This window comes from Leuresthes tenuis, unplaced genomic scaffold, assembly GCF_036924035.1.
Source record: "Leuresthes tenuis unplaced genomic scaffold, fLeuTen1.0.hap1 SCAF_20, whole genome shotgun sequence".
Lineage (NCBI taxonomy): Eukaryota > Metazoa > Chordata > Actinopteri > Atheriniformes > Atherinopsidae > Leuresthes > Leuresthes tenuis.
This window is the reverse complement of record NW_027325374.1, coordinates 3619583-3640763: the sequence shown is the minus strand read 5'-3', so window position 1 is coordinate 3640763 and position 21181 is coordinate 3619583. Positions and strand designations below refer to the sequence as shown.

Genomic DNA, 21181 nt, shown 5'->3' with positions numbered 1-21181 from the left:
GTTTTATGGATTATAATGGTACTACGGCCAGATAACCTCAGCTGTGAACTTTCAGCTCCATCGGGCCTGGTCTGTCCTTCCTTGACAGATTTTCTGTGGTGCCATATTTCTTCATTTTCTAATAGGATATCTTGTGCTGCCCTATGGTACATTCAGAGCTCTTCATCAGTACTTCTCCAGTCTTCTTCGTGCTGCAGACGTTTCACAACAGGTGTGTGTGATGAGATCACCATGATGAGGCACTTAGATTGCACACAGCTGGACTTAACTGAACTAATTATGTTAATTCTGGGGTAATTGGCAGCATCAGATCATAATTTGGAGCTTCAAAGCAAAGGAGATGAGTACACCTGTCCAGACCATTTCTTCCTCACATTTACCCTTCTTTTCATTTCACTTCTATTTGGAACTCTGCGTACGTCTATTACATAAAAACCCCAAAAGATGCATTTAAATTACTTGTAGCATTGCAGCAAAACAGAAAAAAACACTCTTTTTGCTATCTTTTTGCTAAGTCTTGACCAATTATTGCAGTTTCCTGTAGGTCAGAGACACCTGAGCATTTAAATTACTATTTAAATTACATTTAAAGATGCATTTAAATAGAAAAAAAACACTCTTTTTGCTAAGTCTTGACCAATTATTGCAGAGTTTCCTGTAGGTCAAAGACACCTGAGCAGTTAAAAGGGAAGATAAAAGCAGACTGATGGCAGATAAAGTGCACTTAAATGTAGTGGTATTTAGCCCAGACTGATAAATCCTCTGTACATGTCCCAAGAATCAACACATTATTATTGTCCTAGCTTTAGCTAGAAGCTACAACTCCGATGTGATTTGTTTTTGTTGGTTTTAGAGCGGTTCAAACTGTCATGTTTAGCATAGTAACGACTGCTTTAGCATCATGCTTCTCATGATTGGTCCTGACACCCTGGTTGCCGTTTGTCCCACTGTTTCTGTCGCCTGCGAATGCATCACCCTCCTCCTCATATGCTAAAAGGATAGCGTTAGGAAGGAGATGATTTAGCTTCCTGCCAAAGCCATTAATCAGAGATGACACGTAGCTTGACAGGATCATTAGGATGCGTTTGACAGCTCTGTTTGTGTTCACCACTCCTATAGGCAGCACACTGACGTCTGACACTGGGCCGGCTCTAATAGATTAACACCTGATGCCTTACATCAACTCAGATAAGTGGATCCCTGTAGGGGAAGCAGTCCAATCTAAGCTGGTTTATTTACTGCTGCCCATCAAAAGGAAAAATGTAAAATACATGTTTGCATCCAGTCCAGTCTGTGTGTGATGTGTCAAATCAATCTTTTTGCTTTAAGCCTGCAATCAGTGGGCATCATCCTCAGGTATACTTGTAAAAAACATATTGTAATGTGAGGTTAGCACCACAGGACTGAGAGCTAAAACTCTCCATGTTCAATATGCTGAAAAACTGATGAGCTGATATAAATGTCACCTTTCCTCCACAGCCTCTAAACTAATGAGTGTCAGGCAGCCTCCTCAGTCCAGACTTATTCTAAGCATGAGGGTTCCTTACAGTCTGACACTTTCATAAGGTCAATGTAAAGAAAACAAGGTTATAGATTTTAATAAGAGAGGCAGTTTCCCCATCTATGGACTGACGGTGAGCCGGTCTCCACTTATACATCGACAGCAAACTGACTTTCAAGGACTGTGCACTTAATAAGAGGATGTTTGTTCTCATTTTAGGTTAGATAGCTGCATTCTTTGTGTTATCAGGCTCTCCTGCAGTGTGTACTGTTGGTATGATGCACGCTCAGGATCAGCACACGATTAACGCAGCCAGTAGGATCTATGGAGTCAAACAGGCATCTGCAACTCAGCTGTATGATGGGAGCCAAAACGTATGCTAAAGGGTCCTCTTGGGAGCCAAAACGTGCTAAAGTGCCCTCTTGGGATCCAAACTGTATGCTAAAGTGCCCTCTTGGGAGCCAAAACACGTGCTAAAGTGCCCTCTTGGGATCCAAACTGTATGCTAAAGTGCCCTCTTGGGAGCCAAAACGCGTGCTAAAGTGCCCTCTTGGGAGCCAAAACGTGCTAAAGGGCCCTCTTGGGAGCCAAAATGTATGCTAACGTGCCCTCTTGGGAGCCAAAACGCATGCGAAAGTGCCCTCTTGGGAGCCAAAATGTATGCTAAAGGGCCCTCTTGGGAGCCAAAACGCGTGCTAACGTGCCCTCTTGGGAGCCAAAACGCATGCGAAAGTGCCCTCTTGGGAGCCAAAATGTATGCTAAAATGCCCTATTGGGAGGCAAAAATGTGTGCTAAAGTGCCCTCTACAGCGGTGAGGACGCACCAGATGTGCCCTTCAAAAAGTCTGTGCACGCCACTGGACCAGATCCTCGATGACCCAACTCATCTTTACAGGTTGAACGGCAGGATTCAGCAACGAAAGATTAGAAAAACGAGGTACAATGAGGCTAAGTTAACCCGGCATGTCTTAGTGCTCAATTCTGATTATTTTTGCGTGGTTTATGTTATAATTTAACCGCCATCACACTCCAGTGTGAACAGTCTACGGCCCTGAAGTGCAGAACACCGCGTTTACGGCCGGAATTAAAGCTAAAAGTGGTTCAATTATCTGGGAAGTTTGTTTTCATAATGTTACCAAGAAAAAAAAGAAATGTTAAATAACTAAGATAAATTAAATAATTAATGCTGATTTAAAACCGATAAAAGGGTTCGTTAACCAGTTGATTGAAAGTACATTTATATGTCAATATTTAATTTCTTTTGACTTAATCTGTTCCAGGACCATAAAAAGTAGACAGAAAAACTGTCTGTGGAGCTTTGAAGCAGATTTCTGCTGCAACCCTAACAGAATCAGGAGTTTCTGAGGGACGGTGGTCTGACCTGGCGCCCGCAGCTTGGCTTGACTGGACGAGCGGGCGAGCGGCAGACTCTGGCGAAGCCGGTTCATCCGGTTGAAGCCGATGGGGATATCCGGTTCGGACATGGTCTCCAGATGTTCAGCTGAGGCGAAGGAAACCCTGTTGGCCTGGTCAGCGAGCGCCGGCTGTGTCGGGCTGAGCCGAGTCACACGTGGCGTGCGAGTCTGAGACAGGAAATACAAAGTCAGGAGAGCAAAATAAGTATAGAGATGATGCTGAGACACAGAATATTACAGTGGAATGGAAATAAATGCTAGAAAACAGCAGCAAACTTGAGTTTGTTCCGTCACAGACGACAGAAACTTCACATCTTCAACAAAAAGGAGGCGAATCCTGAGGATTAAATTAGATCAGCGCTGCCGGTCAGATTAAATGAACCGAGTTAGCTCAGCATTACAGTCAAACTGCACCATCAGAATCATCCAGCTTCGTGAAAACCTCAGAGCTGCTGTGACACGTTTTAAATTAAACGCTGAGAGGAGGAGAGCTGCAGAAAAGGAACAATAAAAGGTGCAGAAAGAAGCAGAGGAATGAAACGCTTCTGCACAAAAGATGATGGAAATTAACGTCTGCAGCTACTGAGGCGGTCTGAGCGCTGGCAGGAAGCTAGCCCAAGGTGTTCGGTGACATGCAGTTTAATGGAAATGACCAGGACAAAGCCTCCACAGCGATGCAGATTCTCTGCGATGCTTCACCTGCCCAAAAGCAACCACCGGGGAGCCCGGATTGTGAAGCAGCACCACGCTCTGCTGCAGCAGGTTGGCTCTAATGAATCCTTCCTGACAGACATTTTCCAGCCCAAAGAATACAGTAATGAGCTCCCTCAGTGCCGATAGTCTCACACATCTGCGGCCTCTGCTTCATCTTTCTGTGAGCTTTGTTGGTGCGGTTTCTTCAGGCTGGACGCAGCCGTGCATGTGTGTGTAAACATGAGGAAGAAACACCGACAGCCGTGTCGCTACACATAAATAAAGATATAAGCACACATGCAGTCGGCTGCACAAGCCTCTCCCGGCGCTCTGCTCTTTCCACTCTGATAAAGATTTTTTAAAATGTGGAAACCTTCACATCTCTGAGAACAGTTTGACGGATTATATGTGCCGACTCGCATATGTTTGGAGATTTGCGGTCTCAGAGCGGCTCGTCAGCCAGACGCACGCCTTCTGCTTTCAACCACACACGGATCGAGCTACTGAGGAGAAAACAAAGCAGCGACTGGGAATCACAAAGTTTGTGTTTAGTGAACTGTGAAGAAGCAGAAAAGAGCAGCAAAGAGTTAGAAACGGAGTGTCTATGCACTGGAGAAATCACACGATGACGCACTCTTTGCTTTTTCTTCTCAGTCTGCTGCAGAGGTCTTTGAACTGAGGTTAAAAGAGAGCTTGAGCCTGGCTGCAGGTGTTTTATTGGCAACACAAACAGGATATAAAGCATCCTAAACTCTCAAAAAAAGACACATTGCAGGCATCGAATTTAAGTGCAACGATAAGAAAACTGAGACAAGAGTCACTGCAGTTCCTCTGTACAATGACTCAGTTCTTATAGCTCATGTCTCCCTGTTTATGTTACAACCCAGCAACATAAAACTGATTTTTTTAACTTAACCAGCCACACAGGTGCAGCACATCAAGGTTATAATGAAGCCCAAGCACCACCCAAACACCCAGAGGTGCATTCGTATGGCTCAGAGTATATAAAACTGATCGGTGTGATGATGATCATCAAATATCTAAATACAGACCGACCGCTAACCCTAACCCTTAAAAAAGGACTCTTAGGAACACTGAAATTGGTCTTTTCCCACCTAAAAGAAGTCATCCGAATGATTCCTTTGAACGTTTATAGAGAGAAGAGTAAGAGCAAAAATATTGCTTTTCCCAGCTCTTATCTGAGAGATTAAAAGTCATTTCTAATGTAAAATGTTCAACCTCCATCTGACCCAAATTTACCCAAAACATCACTTTCACTTCAGGCTAAAGGCAAAAAATAAATAAAAGCACACTTGTTAATCTATACATAGTTAGGGTTAAAGGTTAAAGAAGGGTTCTCTCCGGGTACTCCGGCTTCCTCCCACCATCCATCGGGGGGGCTTATAGAGGGATTTCTACACAGGCACTCTACTGGGACCACTTCATCCACACGCCCCCCTGCAGCACAGTTTATTCACTCCGTGCTCTGTGACAGTCGGCTAACTTCACACAGAGTTTGCTGCTGATAGTTTTGTGCAACATGGCAGGATATTTATCAGATTTTGACAACTTTGAGTAAGATGGACGTTGTTACCGGAGTGAATAAACTGTGCTGCAGGGGGGCGTGTGGATGACATCATCCCAGTAGACGAGTGTGTAGAAAGCCCTCTATAAGCCCCCCGATAGCCGCCAATAACAACAACACAGCAGCTATGAGTTATATAGCTATCGGGGGGCTTATAGAGGTAAGAACGTCCATCTTACTCAGTCGTCGTCTACATCGTCAAAATCGGATAAATATCCTTTTTGGACAAAGCTAGAATTAAACTAAATAAATTACATTTACATCTTACTCAAAGTCTTCGTTCATGTTGTCAAAATCTGATAAATATCCTGCCATGTTGCACAAAACTATCAGCAGCAAACTCTGTGTGAAGTTAGCCGACTGTCACAGAGCACGGAGTGAATAAACTGTGCTGCAGGGGGGCGTGTGGATGAAGTGGTCCCAGTAGAGTGCCTGTGTAGAAATCCCTCCGTTAGCTCTCCTATAGCTGCAAGTAGCCACATAACAGCAGCTATGAGCTAACAGAGCTATAGCACACGTTCGTTCATCCATTCTTCTGAAAGTATTGGTGAAATAAAGACAGATAATGCCTCATTTAGAGGCTGCATCGTCTAAGCCCCGTTCACTCCGTTATATGGATCTCCAGTTATCTAAATATCTTCTGAAGGACGCCGACTTTCACCAAACTGTTCTCAGTGAGTAGATGAACGTATTTCATGCCAGAAATAAGGTCCAGGTTTAAAAATACCGGAGTTCCCCTTTAAAGGCCTCGAACTGTTGGTTAATAAGTTTAAAAAACTAATCTTTCATACATTCTTCTTTGCAGATTTCTGATGGGAAAAACACGTGGAAACAGCTGGTGATCTTAGCTTTGAAAAGGAAAACTTTATAGATCAAAAACATCGGGAACAAAGCAGTGCCGTGAGTTTCATCCCAAGTTAGGCTGGAAAACCAGTTTTGACCACGAACTTTAAACATGACAGGCTTGTAAAACGCCACGACAACGCGACGCATAATCACTAAAATTCAGTTCATCTCACCTGAAAGAGGAGCTTCCAATTTGTTTAAAACAGGGTTAGCTTGGGTTCAGATGAATCCGATTCTCAGAAACACGGATGTGTCGACCTATTGGAACTCAAAATAATATAACTTATAGCTGCTTTGGTAACAAAATAATATAACTTATAGCTGCTTTGGTAACAAAATAATATAACTTATAACTGCTTTGGTAACAAAATAATATAACTTATAGCTGCTTTGGTAACAAAATAATATAACTTATAACTGCTTTGGTAACAATCTGATGATGTAATGATTTGTTCTGTTAAAACACAGCTTCACTCCGACATATTTCATTCTAAAACGGGTTCACAATCAAATCATTTGTCGGTAATACAGTCGAAAAGGGAAAAATATATCTGAAAATGTTGCATTCAAGTCTAAATAATGTCAACATTCTTCCCTGATGCTTCCAGCTGGTGGAAACGGTCGGTCTGGAGCTCTGAAACTCAATAAGTTTGGGGCCCAGACGGTGAAATATTAGATGGATCTTACCGGAGAAACTGAACCGCGCTGTTGATCAAAATACCTCCAAATACATCCAGTGTTGTTTGTTTTATGGAGTCAGATTTTCACAGGTTAGAAGGTTTCTTTTTCTATAAACCAGAGGTGGTTGTTAGGAGCAAAAATGGACCAAAATAAGGCAGATTGAGCATAGAAACATGATCCTGAAGTCTGAATTCGGGGTTCGTGGGCACAAAACACACTCAGAACAAGTGGAAACGCAATATGGTTAATTCCCGGCTGTTTGTTGGGACTCTAATCAGGACAAGTGCTTCAAAATTACACTCAATAACACATTTATACAAGTTTGACTGAGTCTTAATCACAGTATTATCCTCCAACTGAGCCCAGTGAGGAGCAGCAGTGTCTTTTTGCTCATATAAGCAACTGGATGGCCGAATTTCCTCTGATATTAACAAAGTATGGATCCATCTTTAGTTCTGAACAGTGCAGCAGATCCTTACCTCCCCTCCAGCATCTTTACATTTGGATAAATCCTTTTGCTTAAAGCTGAAACTCCATCTTTCGAGCACTGAACAGCTACTCAGACGCAGGTTTCCCACCATCTAATACGCAGCGTCTTGATTGATAAAGCAGCTGTGCACAGCTGTACCGTGCCCCCCCCCTGCCCACAGCTGCCACACCTCCTGACTCGGATTTCACGGGCATTAGCACTGCTTACCGTGGCATTCCTTTCCAGTGAGACCGATAAGTGGCAGCATCTGAATCTCAAACCATCCACCAGCTCATTTGGCTGTAAAACGTCTTAATATGAGAGTTTTCTGACTGATGAGAAGCGACAGGCCTTACAAGAGCCTGAGGGTGGAGAAGCAGGTGAAGAAGGCGAGCGGCCCACATCACATGAGAGCTTCCTCCAGCTCCCGCGGAGCAGCTGGGGGTTAATTGCCTTGCTTGGGCACTTGTTTTTAAGTTGGAGGTGAGCACCAAAGTGAGAGCAAGAACCTCTTCTTCACTATAAAGATTAAAGGAATGAAGCAAGGCGGATGGATTTTGATCCAAGCTTTCATAAAAACTTTGCATAGACTGAATATCACCTCATAGTTTTTTGCTTTATTTAAAAATAAAAATAAAAACTCGCATGAAAAACGCAGAGTAAATGGGGTGTAAATGCAGCGTTTATCTCCACATTACTCCAGTTATACGGCCTAAACCGAAGGATCGTTTTCTTTTACATAAAACCTAGAGGGAACTTCCCATCCTGTTACTGCCTTCCACAAAGTTCACACTTTTAAATGTGCTGCCTGATAAGCAAACCTTGCAGTCTTGGCAGATGGCGGTGAAGTGCCAATAAGCGATTCTGGCCACGTGCCTCAGCACAGCGCCAGTCAGGGGAACTCTGCAGCAGTCGGCGTCCTAAGCCTTTTAGAGGCAGAAAACACTCGGCCTATTCTGCTCCTCAGATTGGGGAATAGTGATTTTCCACCAAGCATCATATCAACAACCAAGCAGCACAAGAGCCACGGAGGCAGATGTCTAAATGGGTTAGAGAGGAAAGTGTCCCGGACACGGTTTTTACATGAGAGCAGAATTCCTTCATATCCACAAGCTACAAATCCTTTGATATAAAAAAGATATTTAGTGAATATCTGCAGATGACTTCCTTCATTTACGAATGATTTACAGACTGCTAACAACTGATGTTGAGTATACATGAAGTATAAGGTTAGAGGTGCAATCTGTGCTTTGTTTTCACCACATGTGGACATCCTGAGGATGTCACCGGGTCTGCAACCAGATTCTGACTCATCTGTTAGGATGTCAGCAGCACATCTTCATTCTGGTGATGTGGCAGGTTCATTATGACCCACGTTCACATCCATTTACCTCAAACATCTGCACATAAACAGGAGGAAAAACCTGACTCATGTTCTGTTGCATCTGGGGCTGAAAACGTCCGATAAGACAGTCGTGTTTCACTCCTGACAGCAGAGTGAAAGACCCAAAAACAGCAGGAAGTTCACTGCCTGAGGAGGTGTTCGTCCAGGGTTCACAGTCACAGGTACTTTTCGGGGGTGCCGTTTAAGCACAGCTGTGTTAATCTCTGTTTGTACTGGTGGGTAATGATATATTTGACCGAGTGCTTTGTTTTTCTGCACATTTACTGCATTTCTGCACTTCAGCTCTGGCAGTGTTTCAGAGCAGGTTGGCTGGCGTCCTCAGTGGTGGTGTGGGTGGGTTTTAGGGCCATCCACCAAGGTCACCATTTAAAAACAAACCGGGTTTGGAGCTCCAACAACACATTGATTCAATGATAGCTCTGGCTGCACTTCTAAAAAACACCATCCATCCACCCCAGGCTGATTTTAAACAATTTAAACCCACAGTGGCGTCGCGTCGAATGGTGAAACAGCCGCCGAATCCTTCCTGAGTTTGTCCATTTGTTTCACTCAGTGGGTCCACATGCTGAGATTAACTGGATTACAGCTACAGTTGGGTTCTGCTCCTTATCTGAGGGTAATTATCCTTGGATATATGGCGGTGAATGAATGGAATCACTGGCACAAAGCATGTCATACCCCGGTACGATAGGTGGCGCTGTCCCCATTTCAGCTATCGCTAATAGAGACACTTCCTGTTGACGTCTTCACCACCAACAACAACAAACTCAGGTATTCAGAAAGATGGCGAACGCAGAGCGAGATGAAGCTGCGTCCCTCTCCATCTGTGATGAGCTGGTTATGGGTCTTAATTCGATTAACTATTAGCTTAATTTTGTCAGATTAAGGTGTCAACATGAACTGAATAATTCAATCTTACTGTAATTTAGCCATTAATCCGACTGATATCAAATTGGATGTTTTTTGGCTAAAGAAGGATGACTCTCAGACGCCATTCACTTTCAACAAATTCAAACACATTTTCCCGCCATAATTCATTCACTTCTCCTTGTATTTCCTTTCTGATTTTCTAAATCTGTGACAGAAACTCGTTTCCCCATCAGGAGTCACGTGTTTCCTCCTTTTTCTGCCTCATAAAAAGTCCGAGTGGAGGGGAGGGGCCGCTTTCCAGACCATAAAATCTCTGTGGCTGCAGTCTCCTATAGGACGGGGGGGGGGGACGGGTTGTTTTGGTTCGTTTCTTTCCGACGGCGGCAACAACAGTAATATCGTCTCCAGGTTTTCTCTGGGTCTTAATCCGACTGCGAGTCCAGCCTAGTTTATGCTTCAGTGTAACGGGGGGTGTGGCTGAGTGTTTGTGTGGTTTCAGGTTATAGCCGAGTCCTTGCTTTCTCTTCCGGTCACGGTTAACAACAGTAACCAATGGCAACCGAGGTGAAGCAGCTGTATTTACAGCTGGAGCTCATCGATACTGCAGAACAAAAGTTTGCGGAGGTGGTTCTGTACGACCGGCCGACCCTCACTGGTTCACCCACTGAGGGACCTGAGCATTTCCGATACTTTCGAATGTCTTTGACGAGCTTCTTCGCCGTGTACAGCCATTAAGACTGCCGGAAATTACGTTCTGAGCGGACCAATCACAGCCCTTACGGTCAACTCGATGCGTAGTCAGGATTTTTTGGAGGGTTAGGGTCAGGCTCCAGCGTAGGGATCCACGTCTGGAGAAGCATAAACTACACTTAACAAGATCCGGTCCAGTTTGTAGTCAAACTAAGGTGTATACATGAACTTCATAACTCAGTCTTATTGTAATTTAGCCATTAATCCGATTCTTTACAGGACCATGTAACCCCACTGAGGCTATGGTTGGAAACTCGGTGATGTCGCCAGGCTGTTTTCTGCCAGGCTGCGTTCACCTGACATCTATGGCGTAACCACGCATTCTTTGGGGGGGTCGTGTCCCCCCCAATATTGAGAAAATACCAACCTGTCCCCCCCAATATACAGAAGAAAATATGTAAAATGCATGTTCTCCTTTTATGAACCCTGTCAAGGGATCGGTCTCTTGTTATGTCTTATTTATTTTCAATGTATTTCCGTGTGTTACCGTGGGAACGTAACGCCAAGCTCAACAGAGCAGATTGTACCAGAACAGGAAATCCAACACAGAATCAACAAAATAAACTTCCGCCCCCTTTCAAAATAAAACAACTTAAAACAAAAATAACATTAGACTATTAGACTTTTCATTGTTAATGCACATTTTGAGACATTGACACAATAGAAATGAACCTGGACTTAAAAGTCCTCAGCACATTTTGTGTTAAAGGAAAAGTCTGTAATTTGTTACATCATTAGTTGTCCTTATTAAAATATTTCCATAAACATGCTTTGGGTATTTGGTCGTTTTCCACTGGAAGCTGTCCTATTTGCTACAGTACTACTGGAAGAGCATAATTGTAATTGGTAGGTGTGTTTAAGGTCAGTAAACAGTAAGCAACTAACCAAAACAAAGTGGGGGGGCAGTCACTGTCTCGGAGAAATTACACTATTCCTTTAGATGTGAACTTACATGGTCAATGTAGTCCTCTAAACTATGTTCTAAATGTCCAATTTTTCATATATAAATAAAGAATTGTAGTTAATGCACTCAACAATTTAGTTTTTCTTGGACCCCCCCAATGTCTAAACCATGGTTACGCCCTTGCCTGACATGACAGGATGTGGATTTCAGGAGAAAATAGGGGAGTCACTCAACCCGAACACATGTTTGTCGTTTATTTTGCCGTCATACTCTTTAGCCACGCAAAGCTATAATTAACTAACCCCAAAATGTGACAGAGATCATCCTACCCGTCACAAACCTTCCCATATGCTGGTAGAAAAAGAGCGAACAACTAGGCATTGTCGGGGTAAACTTGTTGGCTTTACCTGGAAGAGTTTGTGCTGCTAACACAACACCAGCATCTGCATCAAGTTCGAATTAGTTCTAAAGGTCAGAAATCATTGCCTATCCCTAACCACAAACTGGGGGGTGCAAAATGCCCCTAAAATGTACGTATTTTTACCAGTTTGTGCTTAAAAAATGATGTGCAGCAACACGTATGGAGTGGACACCATCGTGTAGGGAACAGAGTAAGGAAAATGTGGCAGTTTGATCATTTTTGGACATATTCATCAATCTGTTATGGGGTCAGGTTGACCACAAACAGTCCTGTTAACTGTCCTGTGATCGAACATCTGCTACATCAGACAGATGCTGGACAGCAGTAGTTGGGTGGATGTAGTCTGGGAGACTCTGAATGAATGTAACAGTAGGTCGACGCTGACTTTGCCTGCAGTGAGGTTAGTCTGACATGGCTGGAAGATGGGAGAATACCGAATGATTTTCCATGATTTACCCAGTCCCTGCCGCACCTTTTCCAACACCGGCGAGTGTTTTTCTCTCTTCTGTGCTCACCCTGATGAACAGGTGATGGATAAAGGACAAACCTGAACCTTTGACCCCTGGAGGCGATCTCAAAGACGTTTTCTAAGGCATGATTTGGGTTCACTTGACTTTTATCCTGGAATTCCAGCAGACGATGCAGCTTTGTTCAGTCATTTAGTATTTCTTAGTATGTCCATCACCAGGATCTGTGGCGTTATTTGAGCTTTTGAACCTCTCAATCATTAAAAAAAGGTCAACGATTGATTGACTTCCAGACTGGTGCCGCTAGTTATGTCGATGCAGCGATGCGATACACATCTGGGAGTCTGCAGAGGCTGCTTTATTTAGAAAATTGACCAGATTCCCTTACTTCCTGCTCTACTCTGAGCAGCTTGACCTGCTTTCTGTCAGAAATAGACTGGGTGCTTATTTTTAGCCGAGCAGACAGAACGGCCACCGTGTTGAGATACTCCTAAAGTGAGGCTGGCATATCTGGTGGAATCACGAGCCCCATGCTGAGCACATGGAGCCAAGGTCAAAACGTATCGCGATCCGACCTCAAGTAGAGCAGATGGAAAAGTCTCTGCAAAGCTTTCAAAGCGATCACTTCTGTTCTGTCCTCAGTCGACTCCTTCGGGACGACATCCACGAGGCTCCACTGAAGGGTTTGAGTGAGAAAAACCCCTCAACCCCGCTGACCTCCTACGGGATGATTATGAATGAGACGAGCAGGGGAATATATTCCAGAATCAAAGCCAAGGAGCACTTCGGACATCTGGAAGACTTTAGAAACTTTATCTTAGTTCTTGGTTGAGATTAAACATCTTAATATTGTATTTACTTCCCTAATTCCCTAAGTGAGTAACTATCACCATCAGTTGGCCACTGACAGACATCCAAAGCATATTAAGCAGAAAATGGATGAATAATAACATCATCAGACATCTGTGGCCCACAGACACAAAGTCAAAGTTATCAGTCACCTTGAGACTCTCTCTACAACCTAAGGTTAGAAATCTGGGGGTAATATTGGACTCAGACCTGAACTTTAACAGCCACATTAAGGGTTTGTCTCCAGCAGGTTGGACTACTGTAACGGCTGCTCACTGGGCTCTAAACGGGCCATAAGTCAGCTGCAGGACATCCAGAACGCTGCTGCTCGAGTCCTGACTGGAACCAGGAAATACGACCATATTAGTCCAGGTCTCAGGTCTCTGCACTGGCTTCCTGTCGCTCAGAGAATAGACTTTAAAACAGTTCTGCTCCTGTACATCTCTGATATGTTAGAGCCAGATATGAACCAGCTGGGACTCTGAGTACCTCAGGGGGGGGGTCTCCTGCTGGTGCCCAGAGTCAGGATTAAACAAGCTGAGGCTGCATTTCAGCTTTATGCTCCTAAAGTCTGGAACAATCCTCCAGAAGATGTGAGACGGGCCTCAACAATGTTTAAATCCAGGCTGAAAACAGTTTATTTAGCTGTGCATAAAGTATTTAATCTGCACTCTTTCCTTTTAATTGAATTCACTTATGATTATTTTCATGTTTTATTGAATGATTTTATTTGCCTTCTTGGGACTGTATGTAGTTGTAAATCACTTTGAATTGCCTTGTGCTCTACAAATAAACTCGCCTCTAGATGAAAAAGTAGAGGGGCTTGATATCTGCATTCAGTTAAAAAACATGGCATCTATGATGGTGCCCAGAGTCAGGACTAAACAAGCTGAGGCTGCGTTTCAGTTTTATGCTCCTAAAGTCTTTATGCTCCAAAAAAAGAAGTGAGACAGGCCTCAACTCTGACAATGTTTAAATCCAGGCTGAAACAGTCTATTTATACCGGAGTTTAAGGGGTTAAACAGCTGTCTGCTGCCATTTTTAGTCACCTTAGACAGGAGCATTTGTTTGGTGATGCTATCTGTGAACAAATATGTTCAACAGCAGGACAAGATCTGGTTCAGTTTTTAGTCAAACTAAGGTGTATACATGAACTTCATAACTCAGTCTTATTGTAATTTAGCCATTAATCTGATTCTTTACAGGACCATGTAACCCAAAGTGGGACGAAACACACAATGTTCACCGTTGTGTGGCGTCATGGCCGATTTGTTTGAGAGCTAAAACTAATTTATAACACAGATGGAAGGCGTTTTCCAGCGTGTGAAGGAGCTGCAGGCGGCCGTGGATCAGTGGCAAGACTGGTCCAATAACCTGAAGGTTGGCGGTTTGATTCCCACTCTCACTGCTCAAAGACAGCTGGAGGGACACCCCCATGCTCCCCGGTGTATTTGGCATCTTCCACAGGTCCTAACCTGGATGGTTTAAATGCAGGAGACACAAAGGCTCAATCAGATGATGGTTGAATGCTTTATAAAGCCTGACGGGTTTCACCAAATGTGGTGAAAGTGAACTTTCTGAGGAACAGAAGAGTCCACCGTGTCATCTGAGGATGTTACGCACGCCCCTGTGAGATGTGCGTCACCGAAGCCGACAACAGGTCTCCAAGCAACGCCTGCTGCTGGACGTCGCTCAACCGTTTCCATGGGAAACGCCAACTAAAGAGGCTCCGGTCGGCTCAGTCACGGTTTAAACAAATACACCCAGATACTTTTTTAATTACTGTGGTAAACGAACCGAGAACGAAACACTCAGAGAAGAAGAAGAAGAAGAAGAAGAAGAAGAAGAAGAAGAAGACCAAGAATCTGTTTCTTTGGCGTTTTACGAACCTACAGGAGACCGGAAAGATTAATTTCAGAAGGCCGGTTAAGTCCTAATGAGATTTACTGGAACATTTAACACTGACACCTTCCAAACCCACGTGAGTCACATTACGTGCACAGTTTACGTGCACAGTTTACGTGCACAGCATGCGCCACTTCACTGTTCAACAGGTGAGCTGCATTGGTTCAAACAAAAACCTTCCAGCTTTAAAAAGTGCGTTTGTGAGATTCTCAAACAAGAAATTTAAGGTTGAAAACTACCTGCTGCCTCAGAAAACTTCATCAGTTTTATCTCTACTACTTTAAATGAGGGGAATGACCGTCACCTCGCCAGTCTAAAGGGAACCGCAGCCCTGAATTAAACCTGTAACCAGCTGCATAATGAGGCACCGACAGCGGAGGACAGGATGGAGCTCAAACTGTCACTCGTTTCCAAAGTGTAAAGCAACATGTTAAAGAGAAAAAAATGCTCATTTTAACAGCTAATCCCCGGAGGAATAAGGGGTATAATGCAAATAGATTTCCTCTGCTGTGTCGCTAACAAGCAGAAAGAAATCCCACCATCAATAGTCTCCATTATGATCACCTGAGAAATACAGATGGCTGATGAATAACGGCTCCAGTGAGATTCCCCGTCCTCATCTTAGCCCAAAATACGGCGCAGAAGACAATGGGCTGTGATTGCTTCGACCACTCAAGACAGGGACACAAGAGAAGGTGGAAAATGGAGCACTAATATTGGTCTAAGTGAGGCTGGGAGCGATGGAAAGCGGAGAATTATGCAGCACTCTGCTCCACTGTGCCTTTGACACAGTTTCAGGCTGCCGTTTGAATCCCGAGCCGACAATCCCCACCGTTTGCTGGAGGATGGAGAAGAACGCGTGAGGGGGAGTCTCAGAGCGTAATATTTGCATAATCCATCCAACATTCAGTTTCCATGACCACTGCAGGTCCACATATGCATTAAAACACGCGTGAGCACTTGAATCTGTTACCACGTAATTGCCTGCTAATCTCCGTCTTTTTGCAGTAGGAGTGCCACCGCTGTTTGTGTGCATTTAGTGAGCTGGAAAAGCACCGAAACATCAAAGGGAAACAACCAGGGACTATTAAACACACACACACACACGAGCACAGCAGTGCATTGCTGCAGGGGTTTCTATTGCAACAGCAGAGGAGGCGAGACTCCCCGAGCCCCCGAGAAGAAGGCGAGAGCGATAACCAATCCTAAACGGGCTCCAGACCAGCAACAAATAGGGCGAGATTGAGAAAGCCAGCGTGAGTGTTTGTCAGCAGCTAAATGGATGAGGAAAACGTAGAGAGGCCCTGCTACTGTTCATGGGAAAAGGATGATAAAACATCAGAGCCTGCCTTTGTAGAAACTCTGGTGCGATACACTGACGTTTCCACAGCTAAACATGATGAATGTGGTCCTCTCTGCACTGCTAACGGATCCTCTGTCACCGTCGCTTCTTATGGCCAAAAATGCATCTGATACTTTCGTCCCAACACCCATTTACTCCTGCAAATCTTTAATAATAAAAAGTCTATAAATCAGACGGGAGGATATAGTCCTTTTCTTTTGGGACTAGTTGTAGCGGCGGATTAATCTGCATGCCGTGGGCTGGTTTTATAGGCCATCTGAAGGCCTCGTAAACTTCTTTTTAAACTAACATTCTCTTTATGGACATCTACCTTAAGAACAATTCCAGTTTATTTCTTCTTAATGTGGCCATTGAGGCTCTATAATCAGTAATCTCTGCAATCAGCAGCTGTTAAACAAGTCCAGCCGAGTGCAGATTTCTCTGGTTGGTCTCTGGTTCCGAGCGGTTCAGTACAGTTAGAAAACACGCCTGTCTGCAGAGAGCAGAGCGACGTCTCCACATCTGTTGTCGTGAGCAACAGTCATGCACTGTGTCAGTTCCTCTAACGGCACCCCACAGTCGAGGCATTCTCTCCCAAATGTCAGCGCCATCTCCAGCTAAATGCTGCTGCTGCTGTTCTTATTTTGTTTTCGTGGACCTTCGCGTCTCCCAGACTGAGAGGCTTCAGCATCATGCTGGATAACCACGTTATGTCTCTTGGTTTAAAGAAAAAAATCAGGCCCGGTGGAAAAGTACACGACATTCTGGACTCTTCTGGTTACCGCTGCTCAACCAAATCAAGTTTGAATCGTTCATCGGCGCCAACAGAGAGACTTCTACTCAGGAAAGATGTCCAACGCTGATGTTAGACAAATTATACAGTTATACTATGAGAAAAGCTGCAAGAATAAGAGTTTCTGTGATGGAGGGGGGGGGGGGGGGGGGGGGGGGGGCTCCTCCTGTCTTTTGGTTCTCATAATACTATGTAGCAAGAAAAAGTGTTTTTGACTGTCTGAACTCGTCTTCCCGTAACATTAAATGGCGAGTAATGCCTTTTCCCATAACATTGAACGTCCCTTTCCCATAACATTGTGTGGCCAGCAAGCATAAACAATATAAATAGCAATAGCTTAGCATTTTGTTAGCAGACAACTCTGAGCCAGCTTCCTCACAGGTTGTCTGGACTTGTCTCTTTCTTGGAAGAAATAAATGTTTTGTGTTGATCGTATCCAGCGACTCTGAGCCTAATTTTGAGAGAATTTTTCTGACATAATGGTCCTTCGAACCGGATTCTAAGTCCTTTCCACCTCCCAGGATCGGAGCTGAAATTACCCTCAGATAAGGAGCATAACCCAACTATAATCCAGTTAATCTCATCATGTGGACCCACTGAGTGAGTCTCAGTCCAGATTGTTCTGCTTTATGGTTCCACAAGGACGCCGTCAGAGCTGGACTGTCCCGTTCTACCTTCAGAAATGTCCTGAAAACTCCCGTCTTCCACGACTAATTCACACTTTGGACTTCTTTGGTACCAACACCGATGGCATGACCATTTTGGAGTAAATGAAACTCAGGTTTTGTCTTCAGAGTGTCACTTTCTGCCAGCCCCTTTACATCTTTGTCATTTCTTTTCTGCTCCCTGTGCTCACATACATGGTATAGTTCAGGGGACACACAGGAAAATCAGTTTTTCTGTGCCTGAGAGCATATATTTGTGTCTGAATTCAAAAACTAAGAAGAAAACGTAACCCTGGCATTTTGTTTGGGTCTCCATGTATCTGAAAATGTGCCTTTATCAGGTTATCCAGCCTCCTCCTCTGTACTTCAGATGATCCTGCATTCGCCGTACATCAGACGTGAAAAATCTAAACCTTTTGCTTTGATTTTAACATCAAATCTCAACATTAGTTTTAAAGTTCACTTAACTTAAGCCAAAACGCAGCCAAACATGCTCAACCAGTACTTTCTGTAAGGCTACACATCCCAATACAGAAATCTGACTTCTTCGTTTTCTTTTCCCCAGTCTGAAGTTGGAAACTCATATTTCCCATTTGTCACTGAACGCACCATCAAATATTATTTTTCTACTCAAAAACAAGAAATTAAATGATAGAATTTGACCAATTTAACTTTTTTTTTTTACTGATCATTTAATTTGGAAGAGAATCCAAGTTATGCAGCGATTAACCATCAGTGAATGTGATTAAAAAGCAGCTCATGGGCGACAAATTTAGGCTTTTTAAGCCAAAATAAATGTCAAATACTACAAAAACCATCATGGCTACTTTTTACTGACTGCATATGCTGAATCTTACGATGACTCTCCTCATGCTGGTCCATGACATTCTCTTTTATTATATCAACTCTTTTCTCTTTTCAATTTATCAACATTAGGATGTTGAGGTTATCTGTAAGTAAGATGAGGATGAGCCCAAAAACACGTGTTTTGGCTCCTTTTACTCTGTAAAAAAGGAGAAACAGCTTCACCAGGTTGTGATACAGACACAGAAGTCTGCAGTATGATACACACATTGTTGGTTTTTAAATTTATCCTCCCCGTCTCATCCTTTGTCATTTTAATGTAAAATATAGCTAACATTTTACAACCCATTTAAGCCTAAAGCAGCAGCTTTTCTATTGTTCCACTACAGAAAATCCTTCAGCAGTTTATATTCACTGTGTCAGCAGAAGGTGTGCATGGAGCCTTTCAGGATATCAAGTCGTTTTATGGTTAAGATGCTCAGAGCTGCAGCAAACGCTTACGTTAGCACGAGCGCTACAATCTCCCACAGGTTACGTGGAAGCACGGGTCAGAGGAGTCGCTTCAATAAGCATAATTTATTCAAAAATGCAGGTGGAACTAATTAGGAATTATAGCTTTTGTTGATCCTTACAGTTTTGGACCAGTTCAGGCTGAAACGCAACTCTTCAGAGTGATTTCCTCTCGTTTATGTTGGGTATTCGTCTTCTTTCTTAGCTCTGGAAATTCTCCTTCCTGTTTAAATGCTCGTTAATCTCTCAGATTCTGAGAGATTGAACTCATTCTGTAGAATGAGGATCGTTATCAAGGTTTATGCCGTGCAAACAGCATTAAACGAAACAAGTTCAGGCTCCAAATCTCAGAAGAAGCCGATCAGATTAAAGCAAATCTCCCACATTCACCTGCAGCTGTTTTACTCTCAGATTTAACGGTTTCCTGCAGGCACAAAAGACACAACCGAAGGTGCAAAGAGGCCCTGCGGTCATGGCGGCAAATCAAGGGCGTAACCATGGTTTAGACATTGGGGGGGTCCAAGAAAAACAAAATTGTTGAGTGCATTATCTACAATTCTTTATTTATATATGAAAAATTGGACATTTAGAACATAGTTTAGAGGACTACATTGACCATGGAAGTTCACATCTAAAGGAATAGTGTAATTTCTCCGAGACAGTGACTGCCCCCCCACTTTGTTTTGGTTAGTTGCTTACTGTTTACTGACCTTAAACACACCTACCAATTACAATTATGCTCTTCCAGTAGTACTGGAGCAAATAGGACAGCTTCCAATGGAAAACGACCAAATACCCAAAGCATGTTTATGGAAATATTTTAATAAGGACAACTAATGATGTAACAAATTACAGACTTTTCCTTTAACAAAAACTGTGCCGAGGACTTTTAAGTCCAGGTTCATTTCTATTGTGTCAATGTCTCAAAATGTGCATTAACAATGAAAAGTCTAATAGTCTGATGTTATTTTTGTTTTAAGTTGTTTTATTTTGAAAGGGGGCGGAAGTTTATTTTGTTGATTCTGTGTTGGATTTCCTGTTCTGGTACAATCTGCTCCTGTTGAGCTTGGCCCGGTGGGTCGCTCTCATTGGCTAGAGTGTTAGCATCAACAACGGCGCAGCCGTTACCACGGTAACACACGGAAATAAATTGAAAATAAATAAGACGTAACAAGAGACCGATCCCTTGACAGGGTTCAGAAAAGGAGAACATGCATTTTACATATTTTCTTCTGTATATTGGGGGGGGCAGGTTGGTATTTTCTCAATATTGGGGGGGGACACGACCCCCCAAAGAATGCGTGGTTACGCCATAGCGGCAAATGAATAAAGCTGGCGTTAAAGGCCCCATTTTCAGATCCATTTTTGTGCATTTCACCCCATCCACATTATTTTCCACCCGCCTGGATGGGGGGGGGGGGGTTCAGCAGGGCTTTTCAGGGATGTGACAGCTTGGACTTGGCTTCATGTCAACTCATTTCATCTCCCATATTACTGCCATTAAGTAAATGGTGTAATTGTCTCCAGATTACATTAACATCATGACAGGAATAACCACTTTTCCCACGACTTTCCCTCCCCTTCTGCACTCAGAACCCTTCTTCAGCTCATCAAAACCCAAGTGGACTCAACCCGAGAGCCGAAATACGTGAAAAAAAGTGTAGAAAAAGCTGAAACTTGATGAAAAGTAAGGGGGGATTAAAGAATTTCCCCTGAGGGATGAATGAAGTGTTCCTGAATCTGAAGATGCATCAGAACACTGTTGAAAATCTACAAACTATCCAAACCATCTGTGCTGAGGGAGATTTCTGTCCCGGACACGACTTTTATCGTTTCACAACATTTCTTAGCTGCAAAGCAGCCTTTTTGGACGGATTCTTCACCCCAGGCTCGATTTTTCTTCCAACGAGGGGAGCAACGGATCAAAAAACTCCCGGATCGGATCATTTTCGGATCAGCAAAAAAAATAAATAAATAAACATAAGTTTGGTCTTTTTGTTTCTCAACACTTTTAAATGATTAAATTAAAATATAATAATAATAAATATAAAATAATAATAATAATAAAAAATAAAAATACATATAAAATCATGTTAATGTGCACATAATATATGAATTATTATTATCATAATCAATGAAAAACAACTTAAAGTGCAACATTTTCTCGATTTCTGCAACATTTCCCCCCCAAGAGGAGAACTTCCAACGAGGGATCAAAAACCTCACGGATCGGATCATTTTCAGCAAAAGAAAAAGACAAAATAAACATAAGTTTGGTCTTTTTGTTTCTCAACACTTTTAAATGA

General features: G+C 43.2%; 1 protein-coding gene across 6 annotated transcripts in view; it reads right to left on the bottom strand.

Annotated features, from left to right (window-relative positions):
* The window catches only part of srcin1b (SRC kinase signaling inhibitor 1b), an 89758-nt gene that overhangs the window by 40993 nt on the left and 27584 nt on the right, over nt 1–21181 (bottom strand). For all 6 annotated transcript variants that reach the window (XM_072373648.1, XM_072373647.1, XM_072373650.1 and 3 more), the window contains one exon: nt 2883–3084. In XM_072373648.1, the coding sequence (XP_072229749.1) occupies nt 2883–3084 (202 nt within the window). The remainder of the gene's footprint in view (nt 1–2882; nt 3085–21181) is intronic.